We start from the raw sequence: 18,549 nt of genomic DNA, 5'->3' as shown, positions 1-18,549 counted from the left end.
GTGTAAGGAGAGAAAAATTCCCAGCACTCTCACGATAGACCGCTGCACTGAGACCAGGGCTGTTTATCGCGAGGGGCTGATTATCGTGTGAAAGATGCACACATGAAATGCCATGTGGGACCTGTGCCGACATGAGGACACTGGCTGCATTCTCCGTTCTCGGCTCACAGTGCTACCAGGGGGGAGAGCATAATAAGCCGGATTCTTTCTTTGATGCCGCTCGGCGTCGTGGGCGGCGGGTAAAGCATGAAACTGGCAGGCCATTGCAGGACCACGCCTCAGCGCTGCTCTAAAGCAGGGCTAGCAACGCAGTATTGTCCGGAAGGTTTCCTGTCATTTGTTCAGATGGACTCGATCCTTAAAATATTAGTTCACCTCAAAATTAAAATTTCCTGATAATTCACCCCAATGCCATCCACGAAGTCTGTCTGTCTGTCTTCAGTGGAAAATAAATTTAAGTTTGAGGAAAACATTTCAGGATTTTTCTCCACAGAATGGACTTCAACGGTAACCAAATTGTTGAAGTCCAAATCAATGCACTTTCAAAGAGCTTTGAAGTGCTTCAAAGGTCTTTGCACGATCCCAGCTGAGGAATTAGGGTCTTATCTAGCGAAACGATCCGCCTCTTTTCGCGCGCTTGAACGCCATCCGTCGGCATATTCTCGCCTGCAAGATTTCAAAAGACTTCAGTTGATATGAAGGAGAGAACCCCGCAGCGCCACCTAACGGTGACGCAGTGTCGAGAGACCGACTCGAAAGGGAACTCAAGGTTTTGTGTTCATCAGCTTCTTTTTTCTCCCTCATTTGATGTCATCTTAGCTGAAAGGAAGTGGTTAAAGGGTTGCAAGCTACTACACTCAGCAGGATGTTTGCTAAACATGACTTAAATTGACAAGTGTTTGCTTTATCAAAGGGTGGAGGTACACACACACACAGACATTTCTCCCTACAAGACACTTAAACAGTGACCCTGCACTGGTCTTGTTAGCATTAGTTAGCAGCCTTTAACCCTTTAGGTGCCAGATGTTTTTCCTAAAACATTCGATTTTGACACTTTAATTTCAAAAGTGATAAAAGACTTTCTGTAAATTAGAGAAATATTAAGGATGACCCATAGTTTTTGTAGGGATTACATTTTCCCATTGAATTAGCATATTATGAAGTCGAATGGTGGTGGCAATCTTGGATTATAGAATTTTCTTGTTTAAATGATAAAATGCAGCAATTCTTTCCCCCCAAAATGTCCCTCACATTCTGTATGTTATATTGCACAATACTGAATGCTCGGGTAAGTAGTAAACAAACTGTGTAAGTCATTACTAATAAATGGTAGAAACAAACCGAATGCATGTTGCGGTTGGCCTTTTGCTGTATTTTCTATTTACTACATAGAGTAGGTACTCTTATTCCATGTATGGGGCACATATATATTATTCATATGACACACAAACACAAGTAGACAAGACCTGTTTAGTTCAAAAGCTCACTCGCCACGGCAAGGCACAGATCATGAGTGAGATGATATGAGCAGCGTGGCCAGTTCTGCATCCCACGCGTGCCGATTGTGCACAGTTTGGACTAGTGTCATTGTCATTGCGACTCCTCGCCTTGCTCAAAAACTCAAACCCAACATATGCCACCTTTACCAGAGTCCTTGTAAACTTCAGTTTCTGTAATTCAAATAAAGCTTATTCTCAGTGGAGCCGTAAGATCAGCACAGTGCTGTTTTTCCAGTTTGGTGTAATTACTTTGTGGTTCAGACATTGGAAAACAGAAAGCTTTTTGTTTTGGTGAACGTGACCCAATGTGTGTTTTATATCATTTTTTTTTTCCATGCTTTTGATGACGCATCTTTCTCCTCTTCTCTTTGTGCCAGGAATGGAGCGAGAGAGGAAGGTCAGTATGAGATTGCACCGTGGAGCCCCTGTCAACATTTCCTCCTCTGATCTAACTGGCCGACAGGACACCTCGCGCATGTCCACGTCACAGGTACCAACTTTGACATGAAATACTCGCCCACCATTGCCTGTGTGTTTGGCAGCAGTGTCTGTCTTTGGCCCTGCTCTGCTGCTCTTAAATGGCCCTGTCTTTATTTCTTCGCTTTGGTTAGAAGAGCTTTATAAACAAACTTCTCCTCAATTGTTCTTCAGCAAATAGGCAAAGGGGCTCAACAATACGATTTTTTTTCTTCTAGTTTAGGTGAGAAACGGCAGGCAAAAACTTTTTTTTTTTCTCCTCCTGGTCAATTTTTAGATTTTGGGATATTTGCCTTCAATAACATGACGTCTTTGAGACCTGTGGTGAAAGTCCAAAATACCCATTTAGGTTTTTATTTTATGACACTTTGTCTGTTTGGGTCTGTAGATTTCTCATAAATTCATCAAAAGTTGGTGTTATAAATCCTGTCATCACATACACCCCTCCTGTACAAAGCTGTCAGATCAAATATGGTCATTTCCTTTTTATAAGCAACCAGTCTTGAAGGTAAAAGGGCGCAAATGTGCAATCTCATTGGCTGATACTCCAAGTCTAAAATCTCCACTTCTTTGTTTATGATTGTTTGGAAATAACGTATTTAAAAAATATATATTTGAAATAAGATTTTCTTTCTAGCTATGGAAAATTATGAAATGCAGTGAAAAATTTGCCAGTTAAAAATGTTGCATTGCTGATATTTACATCAGTTAAATTTGCAAAACAACATTGTTACATTTGCAAAGCATCAAAACTGACGTACAAAGTTAAAATTGCAAGGATAGTTGCAACTCAAGCACTGGCCTCGGGCCATTGGGCCTTCCTTGTTGTTGAGCGCTGTGTTGTGTAACCAACCACTGCCACATATTTCAGGCCTTTTTTTGCATAGAGTTGTTTTTAAAACGTCACACATTCTTGACATGCTGCTCAGAGTCATAATTCTGTCTATAGAGTCTCTGGTAATTTGAATATTTGCTATGTTAACGTATTTTTGCCACATTGTTTTTCTTCACAAATAAATATGTTTCCCCCCTCCACCCATCCACCCACCCACTTCAGAATAGCATTCCCTATGATCACCACGGCAAGTAGATGCTCGCCATGTTCTGGTATGAGAGGCAGCATTGGGTGAGTGACAGTTGGGTACAATGCCTTTTTGTATTTTATTTATTTATTTATTTTAACCTGGACTACCTCAACTTCCCTGCATTGAGTAATATGCTCCCCGTCCCACGTCACTGCTGTACGGCTGTTATGCAGCACATCACTCACACAGAATGAAGAGAGAATTCACTACTTCATTCCCAAATGTAAGTCAGATGAAGCAGGCAGATCTTTTGCTAATGCTGTTTTAAAGGGATACTCCACTTTTTTTTTGGAAATAGGCTCATTTTACCACTCCCCCAGAGTTATACAGTTGAGTTTTACCGTTTTCAAATCCATTCAGACGATTTTCTGATATTTAGAAGAATATCAGTAGCCAGACAGTTTCTGGTCTCATTGACTTCCATAGTAGGAAAAAAATATACTATGGAAGTCAATGGGACCAGAAACTGTCTGGTTACTGACATTTTTCTAAATATCAGAAAATCGGCTGAATGGATTTAAAAACGGTAAAACTCAAGCGTTTAACTCTGAGCGAGTTGTAAAATGAGCCTATTTCCAAAAAAAGTGGAGTATCCCTTTAAGGCGGTCGCTTTCTGATTTTATTGATCAAATGTAAGAATTTGACATGAAAGATGATGCATACATTTAATAATGTAATACAAATTCTCTTTATTCTCTAATGACAGTCTGGGGTAAATATCACAAATATGAAGATTTAAGGATGTAAAATCTGAAAATACTGCTTCAGATTAAATATATTTACACCACCAAAAAATCCCCCCTCCCATACACATACAATTTGCTATTTACTGTACCTGATAGGACCCAAGTCCCTCCTACACCTTCCCATCCCCAACAAAAAAAGCTTTCTTCTGGATAACTGAGGCTTTATTGTTCAAATTTGTTTATTTATTCTATTCAAACAGAATGTTATTTAGGATTTGATTTTTTTGCTTTTACCAAATATTGTTTTTAATACTTAATGTCTCAATAGTTTTATATTGTTCCTTAATTTTGCATTACAAACTCTCTGTTCACCTCCTTACACCTGTATTTTGAGTGTGATTCATTGGCCAAAAAATAGAAAACAAAATAGGTAAAGATGACTTTGACGGATATTATTATTATTATTATTTGTATAGCTATCACCATAAAATCGTTATTGTGATTTATTTTGACCACGATAAAAGTGTAGTAAAAGCTTGTATCCTGACAAACCTGGTTCTTCTGATTGGTTTGGTTTGCAGCTTAGACTCGCAATTGAGGAATTTGTTTGAAATGACTTTAGGGAAAATTAATAGGAAAAATGCTTCTGGGACCAGGGCCATTGAAAAATTGGGCGATCACTGTTCTTAACCAAAACCGCAAGCATCCCAGCTATGAATACTGGTGTACTTGATTCCGGCCTCATCCCGGTTAGCAGTTTATGACCTCACACCTCAGTCTAATGACTCAAATGGTATTTTTAATCCTTGCAGAGAAAGTAATTCATAACACCAGATGATGTGATGCGTTACTCACAGATGGACAGTACTGTGATCCTCCGAGCCATTTTTAACTGAACTGAGTTGTTTTTTTTTTTGTTTTTCCCTTCAAAAATTGTGCTAAAGCATCAGTCTCAGATAGTCTAGAAATATTTCCCTGCTAGAAAAAACTGCACAAAACATAATAATTGCAACTGTTGATGGGTTCGAGTATCCAATTGCACTATTATCCTCGCTTTTAGTCACGTAAATGTCTGGCCGAGATATCTCCAAACCCCAGTGCCTAAATTTGATCAGATCAAGAGTTATAAGAGCTAAAAAAGGACTAAGTTCCCATCTGCACATATGCCCACCTGCCCATATGTCCCCACTGTCCTGAACAACTGCTAGCACTAGCAGCCTACACGTGATTACCATGTACTCAAATGCATTTAGAAAACCCAATAATTGATTTTTTTTAATCTGGTGTTTGGACAGCTTATGAAAAATCGCTGAAGCACAAATGCCGTGCAGCAGAGCTTTCTTGATTGTGTGCTGTGCAGCGCTCTCTGCCTGTGACTCTGGGTTTCTACACTCAACTCTGTGATGTGTCAGTAACCTCTAGTTGCCTGAGTGTGGATGCCTCTCTCTGTCTCCCTCTTTTAACCCTGAGTGCTTGTCTCTGGCATGCAGTGTGACCATCCGGACTGCTCCTGTGACAACATATCAATGCAGCTTTACACTTACAATCCTTTTTGCTTTCAATTGTTTGAAAAAAAAAGTGTAAAACTGCTGCTCATGACCTCAGTTTACAGACAACTGCCACCATTTCATTTACTGTTTTGTGTCCTGAAAGAAATGTTTACTTGGAGTCTCAGATTTGCTGAACGGCTCGTCTCTTCAGCTCTTTTGTTCCCTCTGTAATATCAGAGACCGATTCACCCCCGCCCTGAGAGAGCAACCATCACATGATTGGCCCCAGAGTCCTGGTGGGCCCCCCTGCACTGCCATGCCTTTGACGGAGGATCATGAAAAATGTATCCACCTAATTAATCACCTCAGATTTTATGCATCTGAAGATGCCAGACACAATTAGATGTCCCACCATTTGTGTTCTCCAGTGGAAATCAACAATACAGTGTATTGTTTTTCCCCTCCTTTGTGTTTGGTGTTAACCCTTGTTCCCCAGGCCATGGGGGAGCTCAAATGACGGTCCTAGGACCACCTAAAATATTTAGGACTGGGACAGTCCTAAACGCCATAAGAACTAATGATGCACCAAAATTTTAGCCATCCAAAATGTTTTGACTGAAAATGAATTAGCCTTTTTGGAAGGCCGAAATTATTGAACAAAACAATGGTTCAATTATCTTGTGCACATATGGATAAACTACAATAGGAAAACATGTAATCTTGGGCTGGGGTTGACTACATTGATTGATTGTCATTTTAATGTTTTAGTAATGCTATTTTTATTTTTTTTTGGTTGATGCATAAACACTAAACGAGCCTAAATTAGCCTAATTTTAGAATGCCTACCATCCATTAATTGCGGTAAGCTTTGTTACTTCTGATTTGAAACAAAGTCAGAGATTTTAAATGGTCAATTTTATATCAAAATTCAAATAAATGCCGTTTTGACGCTCTTTAGTGTTGAGTGACAGTTTTTGGCCAAATTTTCATTAAATTCATTTTGGTGCATCACTAGTAAGAACTGTATATTTAAGAAGTTAAATTGACCCAGGCTTAGTGTTGTCGAACAAAATTGGAAAACAAATGTGATTACGACCTTTAATCCCAAGGGCACAAAGCCAAAATTCATTATGAAGCTGAAAGCGTGACATCATGAATCTGAAAATGGTGATTCTGAGCACTGACTGTAAGTAGACTGTTTACACCTGGTATTAAGAGAAATCTATCTCTGCTGACCCGAGAGAAAAAAATAAATAAAAGTCTTGTGCATGTTGTAAGTGCACTTTTATTTTTGCTTACGAGTCATATATATAATCAGCAAAGTTTTAAACTTTTGTTTCAATGCTGTAGTTGATTGACATGTGAATAGGCAGTCCTTCAAGGTTGTGCACGATGCTGATCTTCATACCAGATTGTAAACGGGGGTCTCAGAGCCATAATTTTAAGTTGGTGGTATCCTACACATTCCCATGACATAGACTGGGATGATTCATGGGAATAGGGGAACAATGGCTAATACTATGTTCACACAGCAGAATGATATAGTTGTCAGTCCTGTTTGGAGTGTTAAATATGATTCATTCATGCACAACTTGTAATGAAAGAAAGTGAATTTTATTTTCTTTAACCAAATACTATCTAAAATATGGACAGTCTGAAATATTTGTAAGGCACAACCAAATTTATAGAGCATTTTAAGTTGATGCTGTGTGAACAGAACCACAGTTGACAGCTAATGTCACATTATTGACTTTCTTTGTCTTTTCTTTTTTTTTTTTTTTTTGAAAGACATGTCAAACTTTTATTCAGCACGACTCAAGGAAAATTGATCAAAAGTGACAGTAAAGGAATTTATCTTGTTCCCAAACAATTATTTCAAATAAGTGCTGTTCATCGAAGAAGTCTCCACAAAAATATTATGCTGCACAACTATTTTAAACATTGAAAATGTTTCTTGAGCACCACTTTTGAACAGTAGTGTCTTATTCAAGTTCAATTTCTTTATTTGCTATTATTATCTGATGCTGTGGTTACAGGCATTATGCAAGAGTTACAGAAGGGATTTGGTGACGCTTATAAAGACGTCATGTCCTTTTTAACGTCACGCCACAAGCAGTTGTCACTCCCAAACACTGACTGTGTGAACAGCCTAAAATTCTCAGCGTCAGTTTGCTTTTGTATGACGCGGCGCTTCTAAACTGATGTGTCGGTTTCTCCTCTCCACCCCAGGCTCTTTCTCGCGTCACCCCAAGCGGCCTGCAGTCTGCCGTACCTCGATGAGACCCTCCACACGCCTCAAGAGCAGACCAACCACAGCCCTGATCTGCACTAGGGCTTCTCCAGCAGCCTCTAACCATGTGAAATCAACCTCAGCAAATCAAATCAAAACAGAGACTTAATTTCCTCCTTCCTCTTAATGCAATTAAACACACTTGAGAGTCACGCAAAACTTGAGAGATGGACAGTTTTTGGTTTTCTTTTCTTCTTTTGCCACATAGACCACACAAACGTTTCCTCACATCCACACCTACTCTAACTCCAAAAAAGCACATCAGTTGTGCTTGTTAACATCACTTACTGCCAGACAATCGCTGGCAAGGTGGGAGGGACGGGGCGGGGGGCGTGATTCTCGGTCATCGCTGCCTTCGGCCCTCCGACACACACACCAGGAGGAGAGGGCCGTCCTCCTGCCGTCCAGAGGCCTCTTTGCAAAGCAGGAGCGTCTTGGCTAAAGCCATGTATAATGGCTCTGTTAGTGTGGCTCACCTTCTCCTGTTGCAAAAAAATACTTTTACACAGCTCGGAATGCAGCTGTACTGATAGCCATTGACTTTTTTCGTGACGTACCATTTTATTTTTGTCTTTTTGATTATGTACAACAGAGATTAAATTGATTTCACACTGGCTACGGTCTTTTGCAGATGAATCTTATCTTTTTGTTCGTTTAACAGCGTTAAGCTTAATGGAATAGAATTGTTTGAAAGCCTGTTCGTTAATGTGGCAGGATGAAGACGGTCACTTTTACGTCTTTTTGTAGTTTATTATACGGGAAGCCAGGTGGAGAATCATACAGCAATGCTTCGAATAGTTGTTCCCACAGTACCACCTTTATACAGTTACAGCTTTTTAGATTATTTTTTATTTTCTTTGCGCCAAGCAACCTGGCCCTCTTAATCAACTCTAGGTTTGGTCATTGTGTTTTTTTTTTTTATTGCATTCCCTAAGCTTTTCTTTTGTTTCTCGAAAGCTGTGAAATGCCTGTATTGTAGAGTTGTTGATGTTATTAATGTTGCTGTTTTGTTTCCTTTTTTTACCCCCTGAACTAAGCTTAGTGCTTTTACAATAACACAGGCACACGTGGTTGGGACAAGACTGTTGGACAGTGTCACGAAAATACGTTTAAAGCAGATTAGGAAGTCTAATAATGAGAAAAGGGCTTTGTTTTTTGTTTTTTTGACCAGAGGGTATAAACTTGGAAAAACTCCTGGTAATCTGACAGGTTTGGGAATATGTTGAAACAAACTGGCACTTTTTTTTCTTTTCACATTAGTGTTTGGGTTTGGAATGCCAGCTTGTCTCAATGAGAGAACACCAGCCATTATTTAAGCCATGCCTGATTTCTTTTTGATTTTCTTTTGACTGAACCTTTTAACAATTGAGATGCAGGTTTTTTTTTTTCCTTCAACTTTATTTACTGAGTATTACCGATGCTTTTAGTACTACTTTTCCCTTATTTCAGAAGTGTGGTCCCTTGACTTACTGGTGCTATAAGTCACAGAGGACATGGAAGGTGAGCTTGCCTGTCCATATCATTCAGCATAGTAGAGCGTAGGCTTTTTCTGTAGTCATGGGGTGGGGGGTCTAGTGGTGAAACTCTGAAAATTCTGTTGTCATGTATATAGGATGTTTCTAGTGATGGCAAAGTACCATTTTCTCATAGCCACTGTCTGTGTGTGTGTGTGTGTGTATCGTGAGTTTGGGGAAAAGGCTAGTGCTTAGAGAGGTGAGAGGGACTTTGTTCCGTTCTAGATTTGATAAGTTAGTAATTTTCTCTCCACTGGTGGTCTCACAGAAACAGCCGCTCCAGTACTGGTGGTGTTTAAATGTAGGCACAAGTACACTTTGTCGGGACCGAGCTATTATGGATTTCTCCATTTCATTTTTCTGGTTCATTCTTCTACACACGACTGCTTGGCCAGTCCTTCTGCATCACACTGTGCTGTATCAGGTGGAATTATAGAAATCTTCCTTCCCTGGAAGGTTTTTTTCCTCATTTGTATTGCCACTGTATTTGTGTATTTTAAAATGTGTAAATAAATTAAGTACTTGTAAATTGTATTCGTTTTTCCTTCTCTCCCCCTCTTAGAAATTCCCACCCCACATGTTCCCGACCTGTGAGACTTTTGTTCGTCTTTGAAACATAAATTAAGATGTTTATAATAAAACCTGGGAAATTGAGTGTGGAACACGAACTTTAATACTTAAAAACGTTAAATAAAGAGATCTCACAAGTGGACCTTATGATTCGAGCGGTTTAGTCCAGGTTTTCCGAAGAGACGTGATCGATTGAACAGCGCACATAGAGCTTCAGAAATTGACGTATAAAACGTTTTGGTGGTATAGATAGTCTTTAATGGTGGAACAGAAATCCCTTAGGCTTTATTAAAATGATCAATGTATTTCAATGATGAACGAAAGTCTTATTAGGTGAGTATGACTATTGTCACTATGAACTGATTAAGTGACTGGTTAATAAATGACTTTTGTACAGTATATGGCTCAGTTTGCCCGTGGAGAAACATTTGAAAAGACAACTTTGACGTGTATTCAACATTTATTGAGCAGATTTGGTTTTATATTTTCAGCAGACAGAGGAGAGGTCATTATCAAATTCTATCAGATTCTTAATCGAAATCATTCTTAAATTTAAACTTATGGAAAAAAATACAAAATATTTCCCAGCCTGACTCAGATAGGCACAGTGGAAGGGCAGTTTGGCAGATTCTGGGGTAACTGAGTCTAAATTTCTCATAGCTGCACTGTGTATATATATATATATATATATATATATATATATATATATATATATATATATATATATATTAAATTGCAAATATTCAATCTGGTAAGTAGTTTGACCAGTGGTGGATCTGATGCTGGTATAAAATTAGATCTAATGCCACTAGGCAGTGCTGTCAAACCTCATTTCTATTACAACAAAACAGTGAGACACTGCATGCTTTTGTCATCATTTTCTAAAAATAAAAGAAACAATTTCACCATGATATCAATTGAGTTTGAGTTTTCTTTTAGGTTTTCATTCATTTTTGGTGAATATTAAAAATAATTTGTTGAGATTAAACTATTGTACAGGTCAGGTTTGATACATTCAGAGTTGGAGAAAAAACAGGTAAATGCAAATATTGCTAAAGGACTCTTCAAACGAAGTCATAAATGCAGAGATACCTGCTCTCTACTTCACTACACTGACAATCTCAGCATAGCAGTGACGAGTTAAAAGTACAGTGTCAGAAAAGGAATTCACAATACAAACTAATACAATCATATTGAACTAACATAAGCTTTTCAGCGGACCTGTTTCTGTCCTTTGACGTTGAGACATATAAGGTGAAGTGTGGCAGGTGCCAATCCAGCAGGATTACAGTAGCTTTCTATCAGGAATGTTCTAATAATACTAAAGGAATATAACAGTACGTCAATTTAAGCCAGTGGACCGCACTGCTCACAACACACAAAAACAAAGCAGTTCACATATTGCATGAGGTCCCAAAGTATAATCGCTTAGAGTTAGGGACATACTATTACAAAAGCGCGTAAACAGAAGGTGCATTTTGTGTGAGAAGTGGAAACTTCATCTGATGTCTGTTCTGATATCAATGAGTATGATCAGACTTTCTGTTCCTGTGATGATAGCAGTCTACTTGAGTTTTGTGATGTTTTCTTAGTCAAAGGTGCTGTAATGATATTTAAGTCACCATGAAATCAAAACAAAAGATTTCTTTTTTATGGAATGCTGCAGTATTTATTATAAATGGTTTATCCAACACAGTCTCATGAAGATGCGCATCTATACCACGAATGTCATTTCTCGTGGCATTTATACGCCAAAAATTGTTTTTTTGCATGCAGCTGCAACGCATTCTCATCCTTTAACGTCATATAGAACGCTAGTGACAAAACGGCGCTATACTACGCACATGGCACCCGTTATCGTTAATATAACACGTGCTGTGAGGGCTAAGTTTAGGTGTGGGGTAGGGTGTACGTGTCATATTCACGCTAAAGGATTTATAACGTCTTGGGTTCGCGTGTTATATTAACGATAAAGGGAGCCATGTGCGTAGTATAGCGCCGTTTTTGCATATAGCGTTCTATATGACGTTAAAGGATGAGAACGGGCTGGCATATGCTACGCACTAAAAAACCCTGGGGTAGGTTTAGGGGGGAGGGGGTGGCGAGTTTGTGCGTATTATACGCCAAAAAGTGCGTATCATATGCACGCGAAAAACACATACCATATACACGCAAAAACTGTTTTTGCCATATAAGTGCCACAAAAAATGACATCCGTGCTAGAGATACGAACTTTTATGAGATCGGGCTCGTTTATCTGTGCACATCATTATTTTGCAAAATTTGCCTTCATAAGCAAACCATTTTTTTTGTCCTTCAAAATGTCCCTTGCAACACGCCTCTTCTTTCCCAAACCCTGCAGTTTTGGTGTAACCATGGTGACCAAGCAATATTCAAGTGTTCCTTAAATTTAAAAGGGGCAATTAAAACCTTAACTCATATTTACTATGTCCCTGGTCCGTTTTTGTTCCGTTCGCTTTTTGATCTTTTAGCACTTGTGTAAGCCAAAATTGCGAACATTTTGCACCCCTCCAAACTCATGAAAGCTGCTCTTCCAAGTTAATCTATCACATTCAGTGTCCGATTTGTCATCTATGGACTGACTGGCCGGCAGAAAGCGCTTTCAAATGTTTTCCGATTGGCTAAAAAAAAGCTTCTGACCGGAGCCAATTTTTCTTTTACCGTTTATGTCTGTCACAGAGATCGGTGTGATATCTCGGTAGTCATTTCAGTGGATAAAATAATTTTCTCCAAACCATTGCATAAGAAAATCCGTTACAGCACCTTTAACCTAGTTAACGTAGGTGTAAGTCAAAGAAATGTCTGTGGTTTTGAGCTACAGACGTACAGAGAGTGGCTTGTCCAGATCTCCGTGTGGCAGTGCAAATGCGATATTTAGAACAGCATGAGTGCAGTGTAGGCCTCTATTATTGATTAAATATTCATCTGTCAGTAAACAGCACACACATCAGGATATCACATCAGACTACACACAGTGACACACATTAACACTGCAACTCTCAATCTCCTCTGGTTTGCGTTTTCACAACCTTTTCGTAAGCAGAAAACCTCAGTCTTGATGTCCTTCAGAGGTCAGATTCTGGACTACTTTCGACGTTCATCTTCTGCCCATCTTTAACTTTGAGAAATGTTTCCACTTCTGTTGAATCCTCCACCACACTCTGAGGTCTCGGATCACCCGGGTTCTTTGGCTTTTCTGAGTTTCCACTGGTCTTGTGTGGCTCATCTATGGTTGGTGTACAGGAGTGATTCTTTGCCTTGACTGTCTCTCCAGCCTCCACTGCAGCCTCAGGTGCCTCGGGCTTCTTTTTTATGAACAGGAAGTTGCATATGGCCAGCACTAAAGCTGACAACACAACCTCAATCCCAGCCAGCAGGAAGACATACATGTAATTCTTAGTGAAGTCCAAAAGGCGCCCTTGACAAAGGGAGAACAAGGTTTCAACGGCATTCAAAGACTCAATAGATTACAGTAAGTGTATCAAGGTTTATAGGAGCTGTATGCAAGATTGTGGCCAAAACTGGTACTGCAATCACTTTCAAATTAGACTGTATCCCCACCTTTCCCCTTGACTCGAGGTTGCCAGATATGCTCCAGGTTCCAGCAGGAATGTAGGCTGCTACAAGAAGCTTCCAATGGCAAGTGACGAGTCCTACACAGTGAGTTTTTTTTTTTGTTAATTATTTATTTCGGACTTTGTAACAATGTATTTCAGATTCATATAGAGTTTTTTGGGGTTTCGCAACTTTAGAAATTTTTTTTATCCGATTCCGACAGGTTTGTATCTGCAGCTGTGGTAACTGGAGAAGAGCTGGCAACCCAAATGCCGCAACACTACAGACTCCGTGATTGGTAGATCGGTGGAGGGTGACGCATCAGAACAAAACACAACTTGACAACATCAACATCAGTCAAGGGCTGCGACTTCACTTTTTAAATGACAACATCCTGGCCGGGCTACTGTTGTCAGTGAGATAAGTATTTGAAATTAATATGATTTCTTAATGTCTAGTGACATCAGGTTAATTGACATTTTTTTTTTGCATACAGCTCCTTTAATGATTAGGGATGTGCAAAACATGACATGCATAACATAACTGACTAGTTGGCGAGTTGGTTAAGGCTGATTTAGTGCATAAAATCTTTAGTCCACATACAAAATTGATTTATAAAAAATGTGAAATTATGTTGTGTTAAATAATTTATATAAGATATATATGATCAGAAATACAGTAAAAACAGTGATATTGTGAAATATAATTTTCTTTTATATAAATATATAACTCTTGCAGCAGAGCATTGTGTATTATGCAGTTTTGTACCACAGCCATATAATGCTCCTTCCTGTTTTTAGCTAATCAAATTATTGACATAAAGTAACAAATTCTATATTTCTCACCGTGCTTCAGTTTAAGAGGAAGCTAACCTACAATATCAGCCGTTTTTAGTTTAAAATGAAGTTTCAACACTTACCAGCAGATGGAGGTCCAACCAGCACAGCAATGGCTTCAAACAGAAGAACTAAACCAATGGCGCTTGAGAACTTCTCTGTACCCACAACAGCCATGAGGACCTCAAACTGCAAAGCACCAACCATGCCGTAAGAGATGCCGAAAAAGATGCAGAACACCACCAGAGAGGAGTAGTCTTTAGACAAGGAGCCCACCAGATCTGTGATGCCATTGAATAAGACAGCAAAACTGAATAGGTAGACGCAGCGAGGACGAACCCACGAGAGTCCCGCGATGATGCCACACGTGGGCCGTGCAAAAATGTCGACGAAACCCAGAATGGTAAGCAGGAGGGCGGATTTCGTGTCCTCGTTTCCCAGCTCTTTGGCATAGCTCACCACAAACACTGGAGGCACAAACAAACCAAGCACCATAATGGAGGCAGCGACGGTGTAAATGACAAAGCCCCGGTCTCTGAAAACACTGAAGTCCAGCATCTTGGGTTTGGGTTTTGGTTTCTTGTCGCCATCATCCGGTGGGTTTTCAATTCCAGGGGTCTCTGACTTCTTTGGTGGGAGCAAAGGCCTCATTAAAGCCCCACAAGCACAGCAGTTCAGCAGTATCCCTCCCAAGATGAGGAAGCCCCCTCTCCAGCCATATTCATACTGAAGGACCTGCCCCAGAGGGGACAGACAACACAGGGCCACCGGACTCCCAGCCGCTGCCAGGCCATTAGCCAGCGGACGCTTCTCACTGAAATATCGATTCAGCATAATGAGTGATGGCTGAAAGTTAAGAGCCAGTCCAAGACCTAGAATCAGAGAATAGAAATGTTTACATGTCACTGGATAGACATCAGTCACTCAATAAAGGAGTAAACGAAGTACCTGTAATGACTCCTATACACAAGTAAATGTGAATGATGCTCGTGGCAAATGATGCCAAGATCATTCCCAACGATGCAAAGAGGCCGCCCACCAACATCACTGGACGACACCCAAATCGATTCACTAAAATGCTGCATAAAGGCCCTGCGAAGAGTAATTATGTACATCTGAACTGTCTGAATCTGGTTTGAAATTATTTACATGACATTATTGGGATAGTTCACCCAAAGATAAAGATGCCGTTCCAAACATGGAGATATTTTGAAGAAACGTGTTTTTTGTCCATGCAGTGAAAGTCAATGGGATCCAGTCTTGTTTTATACGCATTTGCCTTTCTTACATGGACAAAAACAGTTCAGACATTCTGTTCCCATGATGAAAATACATAATAATGACAGGATTTTCATTTTTTGGGTCAACTATACCTTTAAGACTTTGTTTGATTGGTGGTGAAGAACATACCAGTGCCATACAGCATTGCCAATAGGATGGAGGAGATCCAGGCTGTGTCGCTGTAGCCCACCCCAAACTCTCGAATCAGCTCCTTGAAGAAAACACTGACGGCCTTTGGAAAGGCGTAGGAGAAACCTGTGATGACGAAGCAACCAAAAAGCACAGCCCAACCCCAGCCACCATCAGGGGCCTTCACTCTAGTTCCTCCGTCATCCAGTGCCACTCCACCCATGATGCTCTACTGCTCTGTGGAAAGATCAGACAACCACACACATGTTATTAGGGGAATAAGTTGTAGTATGCATGTCAAAAATAATGCCTTCAGGACCCTTTACCAGAAATCCCATTCAGTCAAATGACAAAGCAGACGAGTTGTGTCGTGGACTCTCACTCTCGAAGACATCAGAGATATAAAGTCTGCACAGCAACTAGAGTCTGTCTCTGCAAACTCTTATATACAGTTTTCCATATGCTCTCCCTTAAGGCGTGGCCAATACATTTCTAATATGCCACTATTGTTTATCAACTTTTTACCATTTTTGGCTATGATTCCAGTGTGTTTAGGCTCTAACCTATTAAGTGGAACAAGAAGTCTCAGCTCATCCCATATTTTCTCTAATGTCAAAACGAGAGGCTCAGCTCAGCATTTTAGAACACATTCCATTCTCTTACTGTCAAATACATGACTATATTATTGTTAACATAAATCCCATTGATTATACTTCATTAGTAAAAAAATCAGATTAACAGAAATATTCCACATTGCAATAATAAAATGCTGTGTACAGGTCTCCCAAAGTTGCTAATAAAATGCACAGGTCATATTTTCACACCAAAACACTTTCTTCTGAGATTCCACCAACAATATACTGAAAAACAGCCGCAGATGTCAGGGACCAACAAAATATTCATCCACAAATAGACCTTTATCTGTGTGTGTGTGTGTGTGTGTGTGTGTGTGTGTGTGTGTGTGTGTGTGTGTGTGTGTGTGTGTGTGTGTGTGTATATATATATATATAATTGCACAGCTACCGACCCCTGTCAAAGATTTTTGAAAATTGATTAAAATTATCTGGCGCTGAAAAATGATCTGACCATGTTCAATCAAACTGTTTTTTGATTTATAATTACCTATGTCTGTTCGGTATGAATTTCCCGTCATAAAAGATTATATAGCCTACGTCTGTCAATCATCATTGAAGCGCCACCCTCAAGCCGAATAACGAAAGTTAATAACGCGAGTAACGCAAGGACATTATAATTCTGCCAAAGGTGTGTCTGATGTGTTCAGCGTTGATTAGAATACAAAGCTTACTAAATGTTTATCATAAACTAGCTAAGACTCTAAATCTGCCCTATACCCAAATTTATGGCCAAGAGACCAAAATGAATTAGAGGAAATGTTATTATTACTTTTAATGACATTTTTATTATGTCTTGTATTTAATGATAAAAAGTAGACATCATTTATTAGGCTGTCTCGTTTTTATTATTTTGATGAGTGATACATCTCTGAGCTTCTTTCTATTTAAAATGTAGCCTTTTGTCTCTTTTTATTTATTCATTTTCTTACAGTGATGACTAATACTATATTGCCACAGCTTTATTGTTGACCAGTAATAACTAGCCTATTTGGTAATGAAAGCTAATGTCATGGTAGCGTAGCCTACATTTTGTAATGAAATGGTAAATTTGATGAAACGCACAAGCCAAGCACAGCTGCTGATCGTTCAGAATATTCCTTGATAAGCCTCTAATGAACTGTCTACGTCTGAACTCACCTGGTTAAAATGGAAACTTAAATGCCCTTCCTTATTACGTACAATGTCAGATGCGTAACAGCGGCACTTTTACGCGGTCCGACGCATTTCTGTAAAACAAGCCTCTAATAACTTAATATTTTATAAAGATCAACTAGTATAACACTATTCTTTGTTTTAAATATCGGATGCCTTTTCACAACGTCAGAGTGTTCCGTAATTCTTTGCTACGTTTCTCCGAGTCACCTGTTACGTTTGTAGGCTATTTGGGGAATATAAGGGATGCTGCATGGATGCGGGACAGCTATAGGCTCATGCGCAGTCCACATTTATAATGAGATGCACGGATATTTAAGTTCATAAATACTCAGTACATAATTTATCATGCATGCTATCTATATCTACACATTAGCCTTATTATAAAGTGAGGCTTTATGTGCAATGTCGATTTTTAAAAAATCAATATAGCCTACATGCAGATTAAAATTTCTCAGCACGAATTAACATTTCAACGAGGTCCAACAAGATCTGTGCAACGATTTACCTTTATCTGGAGAGGTTAATTAAAAGCCTTTAGCACTAAAACATGTTTATCCAAATCCTTAAATTGCCACAATATGTTTTCTGGATGATATAAACTAAGTGTAAATGGTACTTACTAAACAAATGATTCTCTTCCACCTTCAGATTTCAGTTCTGATCACCGGAACACGCTTCTAGCAGAACGTATACGACAACATTGACATAGATGTAAATAAGAAAGAGAAACGCGACTATCCGGCGTTCGGTGGACTGGGTCCTAGAGTCTGCTGGTGTCATGCTCACCTAATCGTTCATGTGATGCAATCATTTCTTTCTGCGTCTTGTGCAACTGTGAAAAAAAAAAAAAACCTGGTCATATCTAAGTTCCCGTAAGTTTTAAAATATTAAAGTTGCATAACAGGAAATAGTCCTATGAGTCGTGTAAACTGTAAATTAAATCTGAAATGTTCACTTTGTTATCTCAAAAATTATATCCGAAAAAGTGCATAGCCTACACTGAGTTTCTGGAGGAGCTTTAAAGGTTAGTTCACCCAAAAATGAAAATTATGTCATTAATGTCATAGTTTTTGTTATTTTTGGACCAATTTTCGATGCTTCAAAACATTCTAACTAACCCACTGGTGTCACATGGACTACTTTGATGTCTTTATTTCCTCTCTGGACAAGGACAGTAGGCTATACCGTACAAACACTTTCAATGGAGGGACGATTCTTATTTTCATGGAATAGGGCTATTTATTTTTTATTCATTTTTATGAATAGTTATAATGCAGTAGCCTATTTATTATAAGTTATTTATACGTGAACATAACTATTGTTTTA

The 18,549-nt window shown here is 39.2% G+C and overlaps 2 protein-coding genes across 6 annotated transcripts in view; one reads left to right on the top strand and one right to left on the bottom strand.

Annotated features, from left to right (window-relative positions):
• Nucleotides 1-13,556, top strand: part of csnk1da (casein kinase 1, delta a) — a 36,017-nt gene extending 22,461 nt beyond the window's left edge. The window contains exons 8-10 of one of the 3 annotated variants that reach the window (XM_039686619.2): nucleotides 1,877-1,989; nucleotides 3,034-3,102; nucleotides 7,467-9,570. In XM_039686619.2, coding sequence (XP_039542553.1) covers nucleotides 1,877-1,989; nucleotides 3,034-3,066 — 146 coding nt within the window. In that variant the 3' untranslated portion in view covers nucleotides 3,067-3,102; nucleotides 7,467-9,570. Of the gene's footprint in view, nucleotides 1-1,876; nucleotides 1,990-3,033; nucleotides 3,103-7,466; nucleotides 9,571-13,410 lie in introns of those variants that run through there. The other 2 variants (XM_089128640.1, XM_039686618.2) reach the window with 2 other exon arrangements.
• Nucleotides 11,656-17,982, bottom strand: slc16a3a (solute carrier family 16 member 3a). Of its 3 annotated transcripts, none has more exons than XM_039686606.2 (5): nucleotides 17,844-17,982; nucleotides 15,434-15,670; nucleotides 14,972-15,115; nucleotides 14,107-14,895; nucleotides 11,656-13,050 (listed from the first exon to the last, which is right to left on the bottom strand). In XM_039686606.2, the coding sequence occupies exons 2-5, from the start codon at nucleotides 15,654-15,656 to the stop codon at nucleotides 12,698-12,700; spliced, it is 1,509 nt and encodes a 502-aa protein (XP_039542540.2). In that variant the 5' UTR covers nucleotides 15,657-15,670; nucleotides 17,844-17,982; the 3' UTR covers nucleotides 11,656-12,697. The 3 variants fall into 3 exon arrangements, with proteins under 3 accessions (XP_039542540.2, XP_039542541.2, XP_088984765.1); XM_039686607.2 differs by lacking the exon at nucleotides 17,844-17,982 and adding an exon at nucleotides 17,206-17,433; XM_089128639.1 differs by lacking the exon at nucleotides 17,844-17,982 and having other exon boundaries at nucleotides 15,434-15,768.
• Between the last annotated feature and the right edge of the window lie 567 nt (nucleotides 17,983-18,549).

Source organism: Pimephales promelas, chromosome 3, assembly GCF_988280905.1.
Source record: "Pimephales promelas chromosome 3, fPimPro1.hap1.1, whole genome shotgun sequence".
Lineage (NCBI taxonomy): Eukaryota > Metazoa > Chordata > Actinopteri > Cypriniformes > Leuciscidae > Pimephales > Pimephales promelas.
Note: the sequence above shows the minus strand (reverse complement) of the source record. Positions and strands in the feature narration are given on the sequence as shown.

What these genes read in the sequence shown, in the direction of transcription:
- slc16a3a (XM_039686606.2), bottom strand. Translation starts at nt 15,656, where the DNA reads ATGGGTGGAGTGGCACTGGATGACGGAGGAACTAGAGTGAAGGCCCCT. An exon ending in GGCAATGCTGTATGGCACTG is followed by an intron (nt 15,116 to 15,433) that starts GTATGTTCTTCA and finishes TACTCTTCGCAG; the next exon opens with GGCCTTTATGCAGCATTTTA. An exon ending in GGTTGGACCTCCATCTGCTG is followed by an intron (nt 13,051 to 14,106) that starts GTAAGTGTTGAA and finishes CCCTTTGTCAAG; the next exon opens with GGCGCCTTTTGGACTTCACT.